General features: G+C 46.5%; 1 protein-coding gene across 1 annotated transcript in view; it reads left to right on the top strand.

Annotated features, from left to right (window-relative positions):
* Ctse (cathepsin E) overlaps positions 1-16,934 on the top strand; it is a 30,092-nt gene extending 13,158 nt beyond the window's left edge. The window contains exons 2-10 of the mRNA XM_038349776.1: positions 541-729; positions 1,292-1,448; positions 2,031-2,148; positions 3,031-3,149; positions 10,602-10,801; positions 12,674-12,796; positions 14,193-14,334; positions 14,432-14,530; positions 16,770-16,934. Of these exons, the coding sequence (XP_038205704.1) occupies positions 662-729; positions 1,292-1,448; positions 2,031-2,148; positions 3,031-3,149; positions 10,602-10,801; positions 12,674-12,796; positions 14,193-14,334; positions 14,432-14,530; positions 16,770-16,934 (1,191 nt within the window). The 5' untranslated portion in view covers positions 541-661. The remainder of the gene's footprint in view (positions 1-540; positions 730-1,291; positions 1,449-2,030; positions 2,149-3,030; positions 3,150-10,601; positions 10,802-12,673; positions 12,797-14,192; positions 14,335-14,431; positions 14,531-16,769) is intronic.
* The last annotated feature ends 6,788 nt before the right edge of the window (positions 16,935-23,722 follow it).

The raw sequence follows: 23,722 nt of genomic DNA, 5'->3' as shown, positions 1-23,722 counted from the left end.
GGAATCAAAAAAATCAAACCCCATAAATCCGAAGCCAAACTTTTCCATTTCGGGGCTTTTGGGGAGTACTAGTTTCGCTCTGAGAAGGACGACTTGCCCAGGAGCCTCTAAAGAAACAAAGAGAAAACAAGAAATATAGGGGGGAAAGCCTGGCTAGTATTCTGAGATACAGTCAGGCCCACATAGGGCATTTCAGTTTCTGCCCTTTAGGGGTCTTCAACTTGAACACTCACACTTGTAGTAGCAGCTCGACAGGGTGGGACCCTCGTTCTGCAACATTTGCATCCTTAGACAATTAACACAGGATTGCTTAAAGCCAGTGTGCGGTGTTCAAAGACCCTGGGAGAAGTTGAGACAGGAATTCCCCTCATTTTCAGAGGGTACACACACACACACACACACACACACACACACACACACACACGTATGTTTTACTCTTAGCTCCCAAAGCAAAAAGAGGCCGAGAAGGGACGTCCTATTACACACACTGTTTGCTCTGGGCATGGCTATTGACTCCAGACCTTATCATTGGGTCCTCAGACTGGGCAGGGCAGGTCTGGGCACCAGGAAGAGCTGGTGCCCCTGCCCTGTGCTCCAGAAGAAAAGAAAAGAAGAGGGAAGAGAGACGCAGAGCGAGAGGGAGACTGCTGCCTGGACCACAATGAGATCCCTCCTTGTGCTCCTGCCGGTGCTCCTGGACCTGGAACTGCTCCACGGGGCTCTGCACAGGTAAGGCACTGCCCCCAGCACTGAGTCCAGTTTAGGCATCCCGCAACCCAGGTCAGGGTTGTCCTGGGGGAGGAAGGCTAATGAGGAAATAAAAAGAAGAAATTGGGGTCTTATGGGAATCCCTAGTGTTCCCCAGGCAATGCCAGGCCTCTCCTTCCAGTGGAGGTGCCTGCCTCAGTTCAAGGGGCTCCCCTCTGTTGCTTGAAAGAATGCCCCAGAGCTGTGGTTTGTAACCCCAAGCCTTCAAATTCTTTCTCAAGGGGGATTGAACACTACTATCCACAGAGTCTTCCCATCCCTTTATGTCAGCCCTTTCTGGGGTCAGATATAACTGCAGACTGTGGCCTAGCTCCCGTTCCCTGGAAGATCTCAAAGGGCTAGCGCACAGGAGGGAGGGCCACTTCTACACAGGTTCTGAGTCCACAAAACAGAGGCCTTCTTCTGGCCACACCCTGGCCTTGAAGGTCCCTTCCTGGGTCATGCTGCAGTTGGACTCTGAACTGATACATGGAAATCGGAGGTGGTAGCAGAACTGCCCCCTCATACCGCCCTTTTTCCCCAGGGTGCCCCTGAGAAGGCATCAGTCCGTCCGGAAGAAGCTGCGGGCCCAAGGCCTGCTCTCAGACTTCTGGAAGTCCCAGAACTTGGACATGATCCAGTTCAGCGAGTCTTGTAAAATGGACCAGAGTACCAATGAGCCCCTCATCAACTACCTGGATGTAAGATGTCTTGGGTTGAAGCCTGGGGACACAGGGAGTAGGGAAGAAGGCTGGGCCCCTAGCAGGGACCAGTGCTGCCTAGGTGACGTCAAGTGCTCAGGCATGGATGACTCAGATGGGTAGTCCCCTAGTCTCCGTGAACTCTGTAAAGTAGGCCTCAGTGTGGCCCAGCGCCTATGGCTTTCTTTAAGAGGAAAGAGATAAGGATGACAGGTGCCCAAGGGGAAAGCCCCTACTGTGTGCTCAGCTGGGCGTTAACTAGTTACAACTTTGGATAAAGAAAGTACTTGATTCCCTGCACCCCCAGTTTCCTGATCCCTAAATTGGAGGCATTCCTGTCTCCCCTGCCTTGCTCACAATGACATCAGGAAACTCAGGATAACAAGGAAAGGGAACCAAGTTTCCTAAGCTATCCTCTGTGCCCTCCCTCACAACCCCTGCTCTGTTCCTTCCATCCTGTGTCCCCAGCCTAGCCTCTTCAAGCTTGGGCATACTGTGTAGTTTGTGGTACTCTGGGCTATAGTCACAAACAACCCTTTTCCTCCCTTCCCCTCATCCTCTCTTTTTCTCCCTTCCCTGTAGATGGAGTACTTCGGCACTATCTCCATTGGCTCTCCACCACAGAACTTCACGGTCATCTTTGACACTGGCTCCTCCAACCTCTGGGTCCCTTCTGTTTACTGCACCAGCCCAGCATGCAGTAAGTGGGCTGTAACGGTGGGAAACACTTCTTGGAAGCTAAGGTGGTATTTCAAGGGGTGGAAAGATTCAGTTCCCTCCACTGGTCCTTCCTGCCATGCCAACTTCCTCCTCTCCCCTTTCTTCATTTGGCATGGCTGGGCCAGAGGCAGAGATGAAAGGTAACTACTAGTCAAGATAACTTTCATACTAGTTAGAATTAATGGGGGGAAAATTAGCCACTAGAAGAGAAATCTTTGACTTGGTGACTCACTTCCTTTGGAACACCCAAAGGAACACGGGAGAAGGTTCCTTTGGTCTGTACCTGAACAGGTAGGTCGGTTGAGTTCTAAGGAAGACTGTACACCTACTTCAAGGCCTGATGGCCTGGCTCCCATGCAGGTGTGGCTGGTGGCCTACAGTGGCTTGGGTGTGTCCATTTGGCCAGAGGTAACGTAGGGGTAAGGGAGACATTGGGAACAGAAGCCCTACACAGAGAAGGCTCGTTCAGTGTGGGACACATCCCAAGGGTGGAAGCTCTTTGGAACCCGAGACTAGACATCTGCAAAGCAAAGAGTTGGGAATAATTCCCTAGAGCGATTATTGGTCACCCCAAGCTTCCTCTGCCTGGCCCCACAGTAATGTTTGAGACTGTTGCTGGCGCCAGGTAAATAGGGCTTATCTTGTGTCTATGAGGTCACCGTGAGAAACCAGATTTGCCCAGGGACAAATATTTGGTCCCTGGTTGGGACACACCTGGTTGGGGTAGAGAGGACACAGTAGCTCACTAGTAAAAGACCATGGTGTGCCTTTCCAAGAGTGCCCAGCTTCCACTTATTGTAGGGAGCCACTCTGCCTCTCTGGGGCAGGGATCGAAGCAGTGAGCAGAATTCTTGTTTTCCAGAGACACACCCGGTCTTCCACCCGTCCCAGTCCAGCACATACGAGGAGGTAGGGAATCGTTTCTCCATCCAATATGGTACTGGGAGCCTGACAGGAATCATCGGAGCTGACCAAGTCTCTGTGAGTGCCAATCTTCCATCATTACTCTCTTGCCCAGGAACTAGGCACAGGGTAGCGGCATATGGTTCAGAGGTCTCAGGGACACCATTTCAGATCTGCCTCAGGAAGAGATAGACAAGATTGGCTTCTAGGGCGAGGGAGCAATCCTTCCCACCCGAGATGGGACAGTGGGTCAGTCTTTCCAGTGCTGAGCTCTAGAGAGAGAGTAGCATGAGGTTGCCTTCAGGAAACAAGGGTCAGGGCACAGGACCTGCTGTCAGGGCTGGGTCACCAGTGCCTGAGCACTAAGGAGATGAGGAAAGTTTGTCATCTTGAAAGAAAAAAAAGAAGTGCAAACCAGTGAGCAAGCCTGGGCTCCATCTGTGAAACAGGAAGGTATGAGACAGATATCCAACCACAGAGAAGTATGCAGATGTCAATCAAAGTCCCAAGGTCTAGCAGCCACTCCTTGAACAAATTCCCACCCCACTCCCCACCCCCACCACCACCAGACCAAAAGTCCTACAGGTCCCTGATCCGTGGGAATCAGAGAACCAGGGGAGTCCTGTCCCTGCCTGGATACTTTATGCAAGTGTGTGGGCTTAGGTCTTGGAAGAAACAGAGTCTGGTCAACCCCAGTGGTCGTCACCCCAGTTCTAGCATGATCCCAAGGTCAGTGGAGCCCATCAACATCCCTTCAACAACTTGAGCATGGGACATACAATTAAGTAGGAAAACGTGAAAAATAAACTATCAGGAGACTCTTTTTCCACTGCCACCCCCCCCCCCCCATTAAACCTTGTAGATGGAGCAGCGGAGCTAGCTTTACCCAAAATAATTACACAGAAACTGTATTCATTTAAACACTGCCTGGCCCATTTGTTTCAGCCTCTTATTATCTAATTCTCACATCTTGTTTTAACCCATATTTAGTAATCTGTGTAGCACCACGAGGTGGTCGCTTACCAGGAGAGATCTTAACCTGCGTCTGTCTTGGAGAGGAGAAGCACGGCCACTGCCTATGGCGACTGCCTGAAGCATCTGCCTCACTGCCTTCTACCCAGCATTCTGTTCTGTTTACTCCGCCTACCTAATTTTCTGTCCTATTAAAGGGCCGAGGCAGTTTCTTTATTAACCAATGAAATTAATACATAGACACTCCTCCATCAAAACCTGGTGAAAATCTCTCTGAACTCTTATGAATTGTGTGGGCTTTAGATATTTCACTGAGTGGGTTATCAAATAAGATAAAGCAGAATGAATGTATTACTAGCCTTAATTATTTTCTTTAGGATACTAAGTCTCCTTAAAATATATTTAAGAGGACTGGAGAAATGGTTCTGTGGTTAGGAGCACTGGTTGTTCTTCCAGAAGACCAGGGTTCAATTCCCAGAACTCATGTGACAGTTCACAACTGTCTGTAACTCCAGTTCTGGGGGACCCACCACCCCTACACAGACACACATGCAGGCAAATCATCAACATACATAAAGTTAAATTAAATCACTAAATTTTTAAAAATGTTTAAATAAAGCCAGATGTGGTGGCACACATGTTTCTAGGGCTTGGGAGGCAGAGGCAGATGGATCTCTGAATCTGAGGCCAAACTCGTCTCCATACAGAGTTTAAGGCCAGTCAGGGCTAGTGAAACCCTGTCTCAAAAAAAAATTTTTTTAAAAAGTGTCAGTAACATCTTATCAGAAAATGCTTTTTATGTAAAGTATTATATAGATAAACCAGAACTCTCTATTAGAGTTATGTGTGCAGATATAAATGTTTATTATATGTAGATGTTGCAGTATAAATAAACACTTAGAAGGCTACATTCCAAACTGATCACTGTAATAACTCTGGAAAGCAGGGGAGGGACTGAGGTTCCAGGAGGCAGGTTCTAGCATACACACAACACAGAACAGGGAGCAGCCAAGCCCACAGCAGCCCTAGCTCCAGAGGCCCCTCCTTGTGTGGACTTCCAGCTCTGTCCGTTCCTGCTTCAGTGCAGGCCTTCACTGGAGCTGGACGTTTCTTTGGGCCGACAATCAGCTCCCACATAGAGACATGGAGACTTACTATTAATTATGAATGCTTGGCCATAGCTTATGCTTGTCCCACTAGTTCTTTTTTTTTCTTTTTTTTTCTTTTTTTCTTTTTTTTTTTTCTTTTTTTGGTTTTTCGAGACAGGGTTTCTTTGCAGCTTTTTTTTTAGAGCCTGTCCTGGAACTAGCTCTTGTAGACCAGGCTGGCCTCAAACTCACAGAGATCCGCCTGCCTCTGCCTCCCGAGTGCTGGGATTAAAGGCGTGCGCCACCACTGCCCGGCTCCCCACTAGTTCTTATAACTTAATTTAACCTATTTCTCTTCCTCTACATTTTGCCTCAAGGCTTTTACCTTCCTTTCATTCTGTATGTCCTACTTTCCTGCTTTCTCCATGTCTGGCTGGCGTCTCCCTGTCGTCTCCTTTTCCTTCTTCCTCAAGCCTAAATTCCTCCTCCTACTCACTCTCCCTGGCTGGAAGTTCTGCCTATACCTCCTCCCTCTCTATCGACCATTAAGCTTTTTATTAGACCAATCAGATGCCTTAGACAGGCAAGGTAAAACAGCAATACATCTTTCCATAATTAAACAAATGCAACATATCTTTACATAATTAAATAAATATTCTGTAGCATAAACAAATGCAACACATCTTTGCATAGTTAAACAAATATTCTGCAACGTTTCATTGAGCATAAAGGCTTGGGCAGCAAAGGGATAGAGTGGGCCCACAGGTTCCAGTTGGTGTCTCTCCCACATGACACATCTTCCCTCTGCTGCCACATCTGTAGCCCTCAGGCTGCAAGCCTAGGCTAGAAACCACTTCCTAAGTACACTCTCCGACTGGCTTCTGCAAGTATGTAAAGCCAAATATCAAAAACCATATACATTTGTAAAATATAAGTATACATATTAATGCAGTGAATGTCGTTCTTAAAGGGACAGTTACAGCCTGAAACGCATATATGAGAAAAACCACTGATCTAAGCTGTTGTTTTGAGTCACAAACCCTAAGAAGAACAAGTCACTAATAAACGGGAGCAAACCAAGCCCAAAGTAAAGGGAAGGAAAGAAAATAGAGAAGGACAGGACATCCTTGAAATAGGAAATCCACTCTGGAAACAAGATCAACAATGGCACAAATTAACTGCAAAGGGCAACCAGACTGGCAGCCCTTGGCATGACTAATCCAGAAAAATGAAAGAAACCTAGCAACATTAGAAATGAAAGGGAATACTATTAAAGATCTTGTCACCCTCAAAACAAGATATCAAAATTGTCTTATATTGATAAGCCTTATAATCCTTTTAAATTATTTAAATTATCAAAACTGATGCAATGAATAGAAAATATTAAATGTTTACTCTGCTATTAAAACAAAACAAAAAATCCTCCCCACAAAGAAAACTCTGGGCCCATTTTCCAGAGAATTGATAGAGTTACTTTATAATTCATCTAATGAAACCAGAACAACTTAATAACAAAACTTGAAAACATTATTATAATCCCTAGAACATGCCAGACATCGTGGTACAGGCCTTTAAACCCTGAGCTCAGGAGGCAGAGGCTGCCTGGTCTCTGTGAGTGTCAATTCAGTCTTGCCTACATAGAGAGTTGTAGGACAGCCAAGGTTACATATTGAGACCCTGTCTCAATCTACCAGTCAGTCAATCAGAAAACTAGAACTAAAGGCTAGGGATACAGATCAGTGGGCAGAGTGCTCGCCTGGCATACACAAAGCCCAGAATTTTATCCCCAGGGCCGCCTAAACTGGACAAGATGACACACACGTGTGTAATCCCAGCACTCAGGAGCCAGAGACAAAGGGAAAGTTAAGATTTCCTCTGTTACATAGTAAGTTTTATGCTAGTCCGGGATATATGAGATCCTGTTTCAAAGCAAACAGACAAAACAAAATGAATTAGGGTTTTACCCTTTCTCCATGGATGTCCACGTTCTTGTGTTCTGCAGTTGGACAGGTCTGAGACAGCTCTCACTATGAGCCAAGTCTAACTGGAACTCGTCATCCTCTGGCTGAGTGCTGAGTTGTTACCTGTTGAGTGTTGAGAGTTCAGGCAAATGCCACCGTGCCCAAATAGACGCCAAAGTCCTAAACAAAAGAAATGAACAAATTAAATTTTGTGAGGGTCCTAAATCCCAACCTACAGTCATTTCCTCCTAGGAATTTGCCATCAGAGAGAATAAGAACAAAAAAATCAATACAAACATCTGGATGGGCAAAATTCAAGATGTAGACATAACTTAAAAATAAACTCTTAGAAAATCATGAATATAAAGTAACTTCCTTAGTCTCTTAAAGAATGCCCACAAGCCAGTCATGGGGATGCGTGTGGGAGGCTGGAGAGGAAGACCGCAAGCTTGAGGGTAACTTGAGCTCCTCGGGAGCCAACAGCAGAGCTTGTAGTCAGTACTGAGTTTCTGAGGGGTTTGGAGATTCTCCCTGAGATTTAGAACGAGACAGCTGTAGTCATAGCACTCCCTGTGTTCAGCACCGAGCTGAAGACCATCGCCAGCTCAGCAAGACAAGAAAAAAGAGAGTAAGGGCTTAAGGTTTGGAAGGACGAAAGATCACTGTCACATCAGCACATAAAACGATTCTTAGCTTGTTTTTAATTTTATTTATTTGTTTTTATTTCTTTTATTTTTGATATTATAATGTAATTACATAATTTCTTTCTTCTTTTTTCTTTCTCCAAACCCTCCCATATACCCTCCCAGCTCTCTTTCAAATTCATGACCTCCTTTTTCCTTAAATGTTGTTACATACATATGTATGTAATGAACATATTCCTAGATACATAATAACAATCTGCTCTATCTGTATAATGTTACTTGTTTTGAGGGATGACCATTTGGTATTGAATAACCAAATGGGTATGCTCTTTCCTGGGAAAGACTATTTCTCCCGTTCTCAACCTTCCTCTGCTGCCTGTAGTTCTTTGCCTAGGGTTGAGGTCCCACTCATGAGAGCATATCTTTAGAGGTCATCCTTGTTCAACCCATGTTTACACAATTGTATTGGTGAGGTTTTATGGGTGTAGCTTCTGACCTTCTTAAGAGACACAGTCTCACCGCAAACTCCCCCTACCTTTGGCTCTTACAGTCTGGCCCCTCTTCACAATGACCCTTGAGCCTTATGTGTGGGAGTTGTATTGTTGTATTGGAATTGGGTCCCACTCTTTTGAATTTTGATTGGTTGTGACATCTCTGTCTGTCTCAAAGAGAAGTTTCCTTGATGAGAGTCGAGGATTACAATTATCAGGGGGATATAAGGACAAATACCTAGAATGTAGTTAGGGTTTTTTGCTTTGGTAAGGCGGCAGTTGTAGGTTCTCCTCTAAGACCCATTCCTTCCCTAGGACTGAGGAGTTGGCTAGGATTTCAATACCAGAACTCTCTCTGTAGGCCAGAATGGCCTCAAACTCACAGAGATCCACCTCCCTTCTGAGTGCTGGGATTAAAGGTGTGTGCCATCACAAATAGCAACATGACAAAGTTCTACATTAGGAATCTAAAAATATCTTCAGTATATTGAGATGAACAAGGAAATCTACCAATATTTCTAGAATAAGTAAACATACAAAAATCATTTGGGTCTCTATGTCACAGTGAAGACAAATGAAAAACAGGTCTTAAAAACCGTATTTATGATTCCATCAAAAACAGCTTACCTTTAACAAATATGAGAAATCTCTATCCTAAAAAATACATCATTACTGTATAAAATTAAAGCATTTATGTAAATTGAAAGAAGAGCCATGCCTGTAGAAAGACTCACTTTGATAAAGAAGTCAAAATCTCCAAGATGATTTATAGACCCAGTATCAATCAGATAAAAACAGTAATGATTTGTGTTAAAAACTGATAAGTTGGTTCTAACATGTAGATGAATGTAATGGTACATACCAAAATAATTTTGATTAATAAAAACACTTCCGAGGTATTATAAAGCCACAATTCAGACTGCCGTATTGGTATAGGCTAAGAAAAAAGAGACAAATGTACCAGGATGTATGAAAAATCCAGAACCCCCCCCCGCCAATAACCTCACTCATATTTAGCATCTTATTGTGTATGTAGAGGATAACACTGTTCTTAAAAAATGATAGGGTACTTAGCTATCTACACAGAAAAAATGATCTTTTAGCTTTGCCATATGCTGTCAGGCTTTAGGTAGATTATAGATCTATAGATTTTTGCAAGATGTAAAAGAATAAGGAGCGTAGAAGAAAACTTGGGAAAATGTCTCCATGACTGTGAAAAAGAAAATCCCTAAAGCATGCTATAAAAACCTAATAATGAAGCAAAAATTAATAAAATTACCTACATTCAAGTTTATACCTTGTTCATCAAAAACAGCAAATGGCATCACTGATGGGGAAAACCTTGTGGTTTCCAGCAGAGGGCTTGGCTCCAAAATATACCATCAAGCTGGGCAGTGGTGGCGCACGCCTTTAATCCCAGCACTCGGGAGGCAGAGGCAGGCGGATCTCTGTGAGTTCAAGGCCAGCCTGGTCTACAAGAGCTAGTTCCAGGACAGGCTCTAAAAAAAAAAAAGCTGCAGAGAAACCCTGTCTCGAAAAAAAAAAAAGAAAAAAGAAAAAAGAAACAAAATATACCATCAAACAACAGAAGCAGGCATTCCTAAGAGAAGTTAACTAAAAAGTCGATTAATTGTCATAAAATGCAGTTAAAATCTCAGTGTAACCCTCTGTGTATCTACTATAAAACCAACATGGAAGCGGCGGGCTGTGGAAAGTCTTAGTGAGGGTGTGGTCTAATTGGGACTCTCAGAGTACCAGTAATGGAAACATTGGTACCACAGTTTTGGAAGACTCCAGGACCTTTGCTCAGAGAGAATACTTATAAACCCTGAAAGGTTTGCTCCAATGGAAATACATACATGTGTTCACCAAAGGAAGTGCACACGAAGCACCATTAGTGATAATCAAACACAGGAAGCAGCCCAGATGTCCACCCATGGCATATGGCATGGTAACATATTCATACCTGGAATGCTTTAAGCTTACGTAAATGGAATTTTCTTCTATGATGCTTAAAGGCATAAACAAAACCAGTGTTGCTTTGAAGAAGAGTCACTCTGGAGGAGGGATACAGTGATTAGCAGGGTACAGGAACGGCATGGCTGGGTCTTTGCAATGTTCTGCCTGGTCTAGGGAGGATTACATGGGTATGTGTAGTATATGGACTGTTATTAAAATAGACACTCACATTTTCTGCATTTTTTATATTTTGATTCTTAAAGTCACAATAGAAATTATATTAGTGGGATTATAGTCAAAACGTTTGTGCCTATTTGCCGAGGAAAGCTGAGAAAGGATGAATTAGCTTGAATTGGAATGGGGACCCAGGAATCTGAGCCCCTCATCCGTGAACGTTGTGCCGTTCTCCCTTCAGGTGGAAGGACTGACTGTGGAGGGCCAGCAGTTCGGAGAAAGCGTCAAGGAGCCCGGGCAGACCTTTGTGAATGCCGAGTTTGATGGGATTCTGGGCCTAGGATACCCCTCATTGGCTGCTGGAGGGGTGACCCCAGTGTTTGACAACATGATGGCCCAGAACCTCGTGGATCTGCCTATATTTTCTGTCTACTTGAGCAGGTGAGGCCAGTCAACTCCTCTCCCCCCTAGATCAGGTCAGTGATGACCACGGGCAGATAACCTGTGCACGAGACTTCACAGGCCTAAGACCCATGACTCTCTCGAATCTCTTGTTTGACCTATGATATATGATCTTGAGCAAAACACTTAGGCTCTCTGGATTTTGAGGAAATGTGATTTGCCTCATAAAGAAGCTATGACAAGAACGAAGTGAACTGCCACCATGAATTCAATCTGTGGACCCTTGAGATTGGCTAATTATTTATATGGTCAATAAATACCAAGGTCCCGTTGCATGCCACATGCGTAGACATCAAAGCACATGAAACAAGGACCATCTCCGTGGTTGGGAGACAGGGGGAGAATTAACCAGTAAGATGATACTAAAAATAAGTTGTACTTTAAAGGCTAGAAAAGTGTGGTATAACCACACAGAAGAATATGGCTTGGCCTTGGAAAAGATACAGTATGGAGATAGTCTTTCTCTTTCCTACCAAGTTCAATCTCCCACACCTCACAAAATTTTTCTGACGTGTGCTAGAACATGGATTAAGCTTCAAGACTCAGGCTAAACAAAATAAGCCAGTCACCAAAAGGACAGCTAAGGATTCCACTCACAACAGGCGCCCAGAATTGAATTCATAGACAGAAAGTACAGTGGTGGTCGTCATGAGTCGGGAGGATGGGAAAGGAGTCTCCTTTAAAGAGACTCAGTTCTGCATGGTGAAAATGTTCGGGAACTTGACTTCATGGCAATGAAAATCTGAACTACACACTCAAAACCGGCTAAGATGGTTAATTTAGAACTACGTTGCCACAAGTTCTGAAAATCCATACACTACAGCTGGGAAGAGCAAGACGCTCACTGTCCCTGTACCCTTTCCTGGGAAGCTCACCTCACTTTCCTCCCTAAGAGAGAGACTTCTCTTTTCCACTCTGACCTTGCCTGAGCTCACCATGCTCCAATGTAAATCCCCTTTCTCTGTCCCCTTCCACAAGAAGAGTCCTGCATTTGCTCTCTTGGGCTGTGTTGTGTCTCCAGAGTGACTGAGGTTGAGACCAGGTTCGGATAGGACTTTGATCAAGGCACACTGTCAGGGCTCCTGTCTCTCCTTGCATTGTTTTGTGTCCCGGGGCCTCAATTTTCTCAAGCAAATACAAGGTTGATTTGAGAATTCCACAAGATAAGGTGGTGGGAGTTGTAGAACCCAGGATTCGTGCATGACAAGCATGCCAAGCAAGTGTTCAACCGCTTAGTTACATCCCCAGCTCCCACTAAACATAAAATTCCTGCAGATATATGCTCCTTCCCCACACCACCCTGTCCTTCAGTGTCCCAGGCTTTGTGTCTTTCCTCTGTGTCCTCTCCCTCCTAGAAATGCTCTTCTTCCCCAAAGCCTACTAAATCCCAGCATATAAACTGAGAAATAACTACCAAAGAAAATGAACCAATAGTCAAGTTCTAATAAGACATACTGCTTTCAAGTTACCCTCGCCACCTTAACAAAGAGCAGTGAGCATTATGGGAACTCCTGACAGCACAGCATTCCTAGCAGGGAAGATACTCCCAGAAAGGGTATTTTGGGGGTACCCTCAAGTTGCATCCTCAGTGTCTGCACACCCAGGATGGTCCTGACCTTGGATCTGAAGTTCTGATGCTCCCTACCTCCTCAACTTTTTATCCAAGAAGCAGGGAATATTCACAGAGCATTGGACAGAGTTGTTCTCTTTGGTCCCCAAAGGCTCAGGCTGCCTAGGAGTTTCTGCTACCTGGGTACCAGTGTGAGACATGCAACAGAGGGCCCTCGCTGACCATCCTGCTCAGTGTTTCCAGTGGCCCTTCTTTGACCATTTGTCTATCTCTCTATGCAGTGACCCACAAGGTGGCTCAGGCAGTGAGCTGACTTTCGGAGGCTATGACCCCTCTCATTTCTCTGGGAGCCTCAACTGGATTCCAGTCACCAAGCAAGGTTACTGGCAGATTTCCCTGGATGGGTGAGTATCATCCATGTAGTAGCCATGGTTGAACAGAAAAACTCACGACAGCCACGACTCAAACTGTATGAACTGAGTGACACTCCCAGGCGCTAGAGTAGATGCTGGGAACCTGACATCTAGACTGGAGGTGTGGAAACATACAGGAAGGACTGGAGAAGTGGCTTCCTTCTGTATACATTTAGCAGGGCTCCTCCTAACTCACAGCAGTTAACTGCCCTGTTCATGCAGCCTTAATGCATGAGGCAAGGGCTGAGAGACATGGGGATTGCAAGGGTGATTCGGACTCAGGTTTTTGCTTTCTTGAAGCCTGCATGAAGATGAGATGTGGTCCCAAATTGCCACCACACAAAGTGGATGTGGTCAGTGCTCCAAGAGTCACTAGGATGGTCGGCCAGCAAACAGAGTGAGACTTCTCTGTCTGAAGACTGTGCAGGGGGTGTGGAGGCAGGGGCTCTGAAATGGAACCTTGAAATCCACGCATGAACATAGAGCTAATGGGAAAGTAGGGTTACACCCCTGTTACATGACCAGCTCCGTGCTAGGTGAGGTAGGAGCTCAGGGCAGAGCAATCTAGTTTCTGCTCCTAAGACGCTCTGGATAAAAAGTAAAAGAGATCCAGTGCTCACTGTCAATGGACGCTTTTCAGACGGTAGATATTTACCTATTCATGCTCATCACATCAGTTTAAGGAATCTGTTGTTTTTTTGATTTGTGTTGTTTTTTGAAACAGGACCTTGCAATGTAGCACCAGCTGGCCTGGAATGCTCAGGATCTTGTCACCCCAGCCTCCTACATGCTAGAGTTACTTGCAGTTGTCCCCACCATGCCCAGATTCTGATCTGCATTTCTGAATAAAAACAGAGTACAGTAGAAAAATACAAGAATGTATTTCAGCGTGTGTGTGTGTGTGTGTGTGTGTGTGTGTGTGTGTGTGTGTGTGGTTTGGTCAAGAAGTAAGTATATCTCCTACTGTGAATCTCAGTCAAAAAAAAACAAGTTGAGTCGGGTATAATGGATCATGCCTATAATTCCAGTACTCATGAGACTGAGACAGGAGGATTGCTATGAGCTTGGAAGTAGTCTGGACAGAGTGAAACCCTGTCTTTAAAAAGAAGCAATCTGGCTAGGAATGGTGGCACATGCCTTTAATTCCAGCAAATGGGAGGCAGAGTCAAGTGAATCTCTGTGAATTCTGGTCTACAGAGTGAGTTTCAGAACAGCCAAGGCTACACAGAGAGACCCTGCCTCATCCAAACAAATATGCTAATTGGAAAACATTCTTGTGGTAGAAAAGACCAAAGCAGACGCCATTATTGTGTCCCGATGTGGTAAAGGGCCCCCCCACTCAAGGAGCAGGTGCTAACTATGGGACCATGGGGCCCCTTGTCCTCAGAATCCAGGTGGGAGACACAGTGATGTTCTGCTCTGAGGGCTGCCAAGCCATTGTGGACACAGGGACCTCCCTCATCACTGGCCCCTCCCACAATATCAAAGAGCTTCAAGAGGCCATTGGGGCCTCACCCATGGATGGAGAAGTAAGTGTCTACCCAGGGTGGGGTTGGTGTTGGAGCAGGAGAGCCCGTCCTTCTCTGGGGAGAGAGCTGTGTCTGAGTTGATCCTTCTCTGTTTTAGTATGCTGTGAATTGTGCCACCCTCAACACGATGCCAAATGTCGCCTTCCTCATCAACGGGGTTTCATATACCCTCAGTCCAGATGCCTACATCCTGCCGGTAAGGGCCGTTTCCTTATTCTGTGAGTCACAGTGTCCTCCCCACGTGCCTGTCACTTCCCCCTTCACGTCGACTCCAAGTTCCCTCCCACCTAGTGCAGTTCTGATGTGGCATTTTCTCTGAGAGGGACGAAGCTGCCTGTGGTAGAAACTCCTGGGCTTGCTTCTAGTTCTCAGTTCTGCCTTGGAGCAGCATCTATTTAGGTAGAAGACATTTAAGGAAGATTTTCGATGTTGCCATGAGGAATTGATCAACAAACATATCAATCCTCTGCACCACCCTTGTGCAACTGGAGATGTTATTATCCTGATTTATAGAGGAAGGATACCGAGGTTCTCAGAGCTAAATAAATGGCTCAGGAATGTCTGCTGGGTCTGGAGAGATGGCTCAGCAGTTAAGAGCACATGCTTCTCCCCCAGAGGACCACAGTTGGCTTGCTGGCACCCAGTTTGTGTGACTCCCAAACCACATGTAACTTCAGCTCCAAGAAACCCAAGGCCCTCTTCTGATCCTGTGTGTGCACAGATACATACTACACACAGATACATAAATAGTAAAAAAAAATTTAAGGAGTGATTTTTTTTTTTTGAAAAAAGATATGAGCTGTTTTGGGAGGGGCAACATTCTGATTAGCTTCCTTCCTCAAGCCAAAATGTGTCTTTTATTGCAATGACTCCCAATTCTGCGGGTAAGGTAGAGACGAAAAGCTGGACGTTTTTAGAAACCTATAGTCACTTCACAGCCCCTGGACCTGGTTTTTGATGTTGCACTTCTTGGGAAACTTTAATGTGCTGATCTTTAACCAGAATCACTCATGCCACCAATGACTGTGCCAACATAAAGGTGCTAAAGCAGCATGACTTTCCCTTTATACTCCAAAGCATAGCTTTGTGGTAAGCTTCCTAGGCTCTTGGGGCATTCTTGAAAGCTCTTGGGAGAGCCTCTGCAGACAGCATGCTGAGAACAAACCGCACGGTGCGACTGAGCCCTGCTCACCAGTTTCCATCCTCATAGCCGTGTTACTGTGTTTCTTTTGGATGCCAGCACTTAGTGGATGGGATGTAGTCTGTGGCAATGGCTTTCTTAGTCTCAGCCAATAGAATGCAGTTCTGGGGCAGTAGCTTTCCTAATCTTAGTGGATGGGATGCAGTTCCATGGCAGTGGCTTTCCTAGTCTTAGTGGATGGAATGCAGTTCCGTGGCAGTGGCTTTCTTAGTCTCAGGGCATGAGATGTGGTTCCGTGGCAGTGGCTTTCCTAATCTTAGTGGATGGGATGCAGTTCCGTGGCAGTGGCTTTCTTAGTCTTAGCAGATGGGGTGTAGTTCTGCAGTAGTGGCTTTCAAGGACTTGACATTAATCCTCCAGGTAGACCCCTCTAGATCCTGGGAGATGTCTAGCACCTACACTCCCCTACTTTTACCCAGCAAGAGGCTTTGCTTAAACCCATACCCAACATGGTACTAGGGTCCTTTCCTGCCAGATTTCAATCAGGGCCATCTGAGTACATCAAGGATGCTGAAATGAGTTGGAATTTGATCCTCGTCCTCTCACAGAGTTTTGACTCACCCTACCTCATCAGAAACTTTGAGTTTCAGATGGCTGTTGGGAAAACCACGCTTGCCTGGGAGAAACCAAATCTTTGCTAAATTGAAAAATAAGATCGGGGGCCAGGAGTGGTGGTGCATGCCTACAAGCCCAGCACTCAGGAGACAGAGGCGGGCTAGTGGGTTCTGGAAAACATGACTTACAAAGGCTCCCTTCATAGAAAAACGGGTGTGTGCTTGCCTTTTGTCTAAGAAAAGCCACTCAAATGCTTCTTCCTCAGATGCCAAGAAGGAAGTGGTGATGGCTAGTCATGGAGTTGTTTCTCTCCCTTATAAAAATCAAGTTGAGTTCTCCTTGGAACCAAAGAAAACTGGATTTAAACCAATGTGTTTTATGCCAAACCTTTTCGCAATAGGTCTCTGTGTTTCCAGTTATGAACTGATCAGGGTACGGCCGTAAAGACACACAGTTCTCAGAACTGCAGCACACAGATGAGTGAACCGAGCAAACACGCACTGTACTGAGCAAGCTGGAACATGGGCATGAAATGATTGACGAACCCACCAACCACAGCGGTGGCACTCACCCGCCGTCTCAGGCCATTTGGTGCCAGCCAGCCCCACCACTCAGCATAGCTCCCAGGACTGTGTTCATCTTCCCCTTTCTGCTACTAATTGCTTCTTTTGGACCCTAGGACTTAGTGGATGGAATGCAGTTCTGCGGCAGCGGCTTTCAAGGACTTGACATTCCGCCACCAGCTGGGCCCCTCTGGATCCTGGGGGATGTCTTCATTCGACAGTTCTATGCAGTCTTTGATCGTGGAAATAACCAAGTGGGGCTGGCCCCCACGGTCCCTTAAATGGGGATGTATGTCTATGTATGGATACCTGATACCCCTTTAGCCTGTTAGATCTCTTTATACCTATACAAGTCAGTTCCCACAGGATGCAGCCATCCCAGAGTATTCAGACTAGAGAAAGCTTGAGAGCACACACCCAGCTTCTCTGACACTGCACACACACACACACACACACACACACACACACACACACACACCACCTCCACCACCACCGTGATGAAAAAATGAAGTTCTGTCTGTAATCTTCATTGCTTTTTGTCAACTTTCTATTATGGAACTCTCCAAAGATATATACAAGGAGATGTGATGGCAAAGTAAACCCTGTGCACCGCTACCCCACTTCACAGCCCGTCCACACGTGGTCGGGCCTCTACCCCACTTCACAGCCCGTCCACACGTGGTCGGGCCTCTACCCCACTTCACAGCCCGTCCACACGTGGTCGGGCCTCTACCCCACTTCACAACCCCTCCACACGTGGTCGGGCCTCTACCCCACTTCACAGCCAGTCCACACATGGCCAGCACCTCTGTCTTCTCTCCCTTTGGCTCCACACATCTAAATTCTAAGCACCGTATCATTTTATCTAATGTCTAATATCCTTAAAAGTTAAATTTAAATGTCTCTCACTCGCTCATAAATGTGTCCCTTTTTTTTACAGTTGATTTATTTGTATCAGGATTCAAACCAGATCCATAACTGGGAGAAAAACATAAATTGCATTCAATTGAAATGTCTCTTAAGTCTCTTTTCTTCTACAGAATTTTCCATTTTCAGAATCTTGTTAATTACAACCAGGGCATGATGGTACATGCCTATAATTCAGCACTCTGGAAGCTGAGGCAGGAGGATCACTTCAAGTTCAAGGCTTTCTGGGCTACATAGCAATCTCCAGGCCAGCCAGGACCAGATGGCAAGACTAGGTCTCATAAAAAGACCAAAAATAAGATTTTGACTGGTTAAAATCTAGGGCTATCATTTGACATGGGTCTCTGTGCCCACCGTTCCTATGAGATGGTAGTTAGATCTGGAGGCCTTAACTCACGGCGAACTGTTACATAGACGGCACTGGGTACTTCCCATCAGACAGGTTAAAGCCATGTTAAGTTGGATGAGTGAATTTACAGTTGTCGGCCTCCATCTAATACAAAACCCTCTCTTTCAGCAGCCACTGATGGTCATCAGGGAACCCTCATGATGGTTAGTGTTTCCCCATTTTTTTTTTCATAAAAATCCCCTTCCTTCATCACCCTTCTGCTCACTGTGAGGTATACCTCCTATACAAAAGATGACAATTGCCTAGGCTCCCCCCCACACTTCAATTGTCAAAATAATGAGAGGGTGCTAGAGCAGAGAGTAATGGATTTAAATCTACCCTTTCTAGCATATTACATTTATTTAAATAATCCATTTTCAATGACCTTTTAGGTTACTTCCTGTGAGTTTCCCCAGCCCATCTGATACACTTCCACCCTATCAGGCAGCCTCAACCATTGTCCCAAAGAGTTCCTTGAAGCATGCCTATAAGTTTACTGTCAATGAATGAACATATGTGGTAGGCTGTCAAACAGAAGAGGAGGTAGGGACACTCCCCAAAGTCTGTCCTGAAGGACTTGCCAGGGAGAAACTGAGCTGGAAGCCATCTTCATTCTGGGGTTGAAATTATATAATTTCCTCTGGGCATATTAACAGGGATAGTTATTGGCATGCAATGTTTTTCTTTCTACACAAAAGAAATAATGGTCCACATAGTCTCTAAATTGCTGCTTTCATTTCAAAATATAAAAGCTCAAGCAGGAATATGGAAGTTCAAGGCCAGGATACACTGCACATCAAGACGCTGTTTAAAAGAAAAATGAAAGGGCAGGAGGAAGAAGGGAAAATATGTGTGTGGTTCTTGATACCACAGATAATTCTCCATTCCAACATGTATCTACTGTCTGTTTATCCCATCTTCTTCCCATCTCATTTGGCTCTTTGTGATTTGGTTCAACCCAAAACAATCAGTGCTTGATTTGTGTCAGGCACTAAATGTGATATTTTAAGACCTGCAGGGTCACTAGGACAGGCCCACACTGTCATTTATAGGTAAGAGGAGTCAAGGGACACACCCCAAGCTGTGATTCCCACTGGCATCCCACCTCTCATCATGCCCGTGCCCATACTTTTTGTTTTCCCTTGATAGAGTTTATTCATTTCATTTGCTTTATTAACTCACAGCCTTTGAAGTTTAGTCAGAACAGCTTGATGTTCTAAACAAGCTACCAAAGTGTGAGAGTAGGCGGGCTAACAATGTAAACTCTGAGCCAGACAAGCCAAGACGAGCTTGCTCACCTGCGAAATGGTCATGGTAAGGGGAAGTGCACCGTGAAGTCACATGAGGACACTGTGCCTGTAGCAGTTTGAAGAATGGCCCCCATAGACTCATATATTTAAGTATTTGGTTCCCAGTTGGTGGAACTGTTTGGGAAGGATTGGGGTGTGGCCTTGTTGGAGAAGGTGTATCACTGAGCTGAGGTTCAAGGTGTCCATATTCTTCCTAGTTAGCCCTCCCTCTCTCCCTTTCCCTCTCCCTCTTTCCCTCTCTTTCTCTCTGCCTCATTCTTATAGATCAGAGGTAAGCTCTCAGCTATCGCTCCAGCACCATGTCTGCCTGACTGTTGCCATGCTCCCCACCATGACGGTCATGGACTCTGACCCTCTGAAACTGAAAGACCCCAATAAACTCTTTCTTCCATAAGTTCCTCGGTCATGGGGTTTTGTTAAAGCAACAAAAAATACTAAGACAGAGCCCATTCGGCATGTAGAAGCACCAGCTAGCTTGTAGGACTTGGTCCTTAGGGTACAGGCCTTCACCTATCAGGAAAACACGCAGAAAAAGCAGAGGTCCCTGAGACAAAAGACTTTATAACTTGTCCTCTCAGCCAAAGCATCCCTGAGCCACGTGGAGGCCAGCTTGGGAACAGCATCCTTGCAGGTGTTCTCCTTGGGGTCAATTCACCCTATAGTTCACTAGAATGTGATGACCTCAGGCTGCACATCCAGTAGACTGAGAAGAGTGGAAGAGGTCCGGAGGGTGGACATGATGCATAAGCCACACTATTGGCTCTGCCAAATGACCAAATGAAGTGGTGACTGTCTTCACAGCAGTCCCACCAGCACTGCCACAGGAGTACTGCTGCCACCTAGCCTTTTGTTCCATCCTTCTGAGCACTGCCTTTTCCCAGGGGTGTTTCAAGAACATCCTACTCTGATACCACCACAGCCCTGTGCCCACATCACACCAGTGCCCCTGCGCCCATGTCGCACTGTGTCCCTGTGCCCACATCATACCAGTGCCCTGTGCCCACGTCACACCAGTGCCCCTGTGCCCCTGTGCCCATGTCACACCAGTGCCCCTGTGCCCACGTCACATCAGTGCCCTGTGCTCATGTCACACCAGTGCCCCTGTGCCCACATCAAGCCAGTGCCTGACTGAACTTCCCAAAAGTCATGAGACTCCCATCCTTCCCTCATTTCCACTTCCCTGTAGTCCCTCCTGGGTACCAAAAGACACTCAAGCTAGGAGGATTTTCATGACTGTCAAAGACCTTGCCTTTGTTAGAACTCCCTGCTCCATGCTTATGAGCCTCCGGAACCTGTTGAATACACACACACACACACACACACACACACACACACACACACCTGTGTCCTCACTTGCACATTCTCTTCTCAAGAGTCCTATTTCCACCATGGGTGCGGGTCACTCTGCAGAGTAGCCTTTTCTTGAGGGACCACAGGGGAAGACATGTCCTACATCTGCAGTCCCAGGATTCAGAGGGTGAGGAGCAGGAGGTTCAAGGCCAGCATGGGTTACATAGTAACACGCCATTACCACCACCCCTTACCCATCTCTAAATAAATAAGCAAAACCTAGGTGGAACCTTCCAGTGCCGAGTACGCACAGCCAAGGCATTGGGCCGAACTGGATTCCTTTCCAGTGCCAGCTCTCTTCTGCCACTCAGAGGGTCAGCATCTCCTCTGCCTACCCCAGGTCACTTCCGTTTCACCGAGCCTGCACACCTCCTCCCCTCACCCAACGCTCGCTCGGGCTGCCAGTCCTTCAAGCTCCAGTTCAAATTCCTTCTTCTTCCTCTTTGGAGCACCTTACCTAGGACTACCATCTTCCTCCTCTGAGTTCCCTTATGCCTTTACTTAGTCTCTGTCCTATGTCTCCTGCTAAACTCCAGAACCCACTTGAGTCCCCCTGAAGGAGACCTATTCAGACTACTGACCGAATGCAGCGGGTGTGGCAGGGCGCAAGCTGAGCAGCCGTCTCCAGCGTGATGGAAGGAGCAAAAGGGAAGCTACTGACTTCAGCTTCACGTGGACGGAGGAAATGGGGGCTGGAGCCTGAGAGCTGCTGTCTTAGTTTCCAAAAGGCACAGGAAGCAGTTCTGCAAACAGTACCTAGCGGAGCACATTTCAGGGCCCTGCTCAGAAGCTGTAAAATCCAGCACCGACAGGGCACTTGCCACACCCCAAAGGGTCCTCAGCAGGGCAGACCTTGTGACAGCAAGGCCACATGCCACTGCATCACCATGGTGTATGCCCCACCACCATCTCACTTATGTGTAGTCATCTCCTCTGAGATAAAACCTTCTGCCTTAGAGGGAAGCTAAAGAGGTGAGATGGTCCATTCTTCAGGGATGCTTTCTTTGAGCTCAGAAAATAAACAACTGAGAGGCTTCAGGAAGTTCCTAAAACCGACCAGGTGTACCTGACCCCTCCCTCCCTAAGCACAAATAAGCAGTAAGGACTGCCGAGCCACTTGGAAGAAGCGCAGACCAGCCAAGCTGCCTCCATGAGGCGAGACTGTCTGAGCTGCCTGGAAGAGTCACCTTCCAACCTGTTGAGCTGTTTGCACATTGTGCAGCGGGCCCAGGTTACAGCTTTCATGAACTGTCACCCATGCTGGGAGAGCTTTGGTGATGCAGCTGTCTTTGAGTCACTTCTGTTCCTGTGACCCCTCGCCCATGCTCCTGTAAGCAGCTCCGATAAAACTCACTGGGTCACCTAGTAAGGTGGCATCCTTACTTGGCTCCCTATCTGAACAGACATTTGTTCAGGTCTCCCCAGTCGTCATCACACACACACACACACACACACACACACACACAAAACTACGCAGGCTAAGTTTCGATTAAAATCTAGTCTCAAAAAGGTAGAATAATATTGGGGAAGCTTCTCCCATCCACATTCTAACCAGGCCAGCTCTGCAGAGCTTATGAGATCACTGGTAGCTGGAGAGATGGCTCAGTGCTTAGGAGTGCTGACTGCTCTTCTAGAGGGTCCAGGTTCAATTCCCAGCACTCACATCAGCTAACTACCATCTGTAACTCCATTTCCAAGGAAGCCAACGCCCTCTTCTCTTCTGGCTTCCACAGGCACTGCATATATGTGGTGTACAGACAGGAGATCACTGGATTCATTCAGGGTGGTATGGACTCGGGGTGGGGTGAGGGACCTCTAAAGGACAACAGTCCAAGAGCCCAGCAGCCTCCATAAACCTTGGCTACCTGAGCAACCAAATTACTTCACTTGTGCAAACAGTCTTTAGAATTCCCCTCAGTCTTCCTATAAAAAATTCAGTGTAGAAATCATTAGGTCCCTTCTCCCAAGTCTGTTTGCTAGCTGATACAGGAAAATAAGTTTCAATTTTTGTTCCACCAAAAACTCTTTAGTAGGGCCCATGCTGGCAGCACAATTGTCCAAGCATGGGATCCAGGGCTACTCGTTGGCTTTCCAAATGCAAGACTCTATGGCTGGTTTAGACACACGGCGGCTGGAAAGCCTGTCATAGGGAGCAACTGGAAGCAGGAGGAACTTTCTGACAGCACAGTAACCAAAGGAACAGGTCTACAAGGAGACAGAGTCCTAACTTGTGAGGGATACGGGGTGCACCAAATACACCCTAGGGGAAAGATCTGGGGGAGTCTTGTCTAAACTCACTCCATCTGCCTTCCACCTGCCAACTAGACTCACCCAAGGCATGCTCCACGACAGTGAAATGAGGTGCCAAAATTAACTGTGTGCTAACAGCATCTTAATTTACTGTCGCCTTCTGGGTGCTTCAGTTTGGGCCACACAACCTACCCAGAGGGGCCTAGGGTGGATTTTGGGGTGCCAGGACATGCCTGATGTGGTGTGGAGTGTATGGGGTGAGTTTATTCTACACGAGTGAGGTTGGGGGCGTGGGTGGTTTAAAGTGTGTGTGGTGAGGGTGAGGAACAGGTCATGTGTTGTGTATATAACAAGTGTGGCACAGATGTAGGGGTGTGCATACAAAGTGTGTGTGTGCGCGCGCGCGCGCGCGCGCGCGCGTGCATGCACACACGAGCGTGCATGTGTGTCAGTTTGTGAGGGATGTGCACAGTAAAGGCAAGGACTAAGATCAGAACTTTTTCCAAGCTTCCTGGTGCCCTGGTGGCTGGACCAAATCTGCTCCATGGGAGTGTAGAAAACAACAAAGGGCTTCTTTCCTGGGACTCCCATGGACAGAGACAGATGATCCTCCGAGTCCATAAATTGGGCATGTCACCTTACAGGCCTTCTGTTCAAAAGTTCCCCAACTCAAGCCTGCCATTCCTCATCCCCTGGGACTGGAATCCTTATGAAGTAAATACCCCAGTGCCCTAAATCTAGGCAGCTCTGAAGCCTGGCTCTCCCAGTCCACTCCACCCACACAGCTGAGGTCACCCAGGCCCAGCCTCTTTTGCAACTTTCCCAAGTATGTGCAGAGAGAGGA

This window comes from Arvicola amphibius, chromosome 12 (genome assembly GCF_903992535.2).
Source record: "Arvicola amphibius chromosome 12, mArvAmp1.2, whole genome shotgun sequence".
Lineage (NCBI taxonomy): Eukaryota > Metazoa > Chordata > Mammalia > Rodentia > Cricetidae > Arvicola > Arvicola amphibius.
This window is presented reverse-complemented; position numbering and strand designations above follow the sequence as displayed.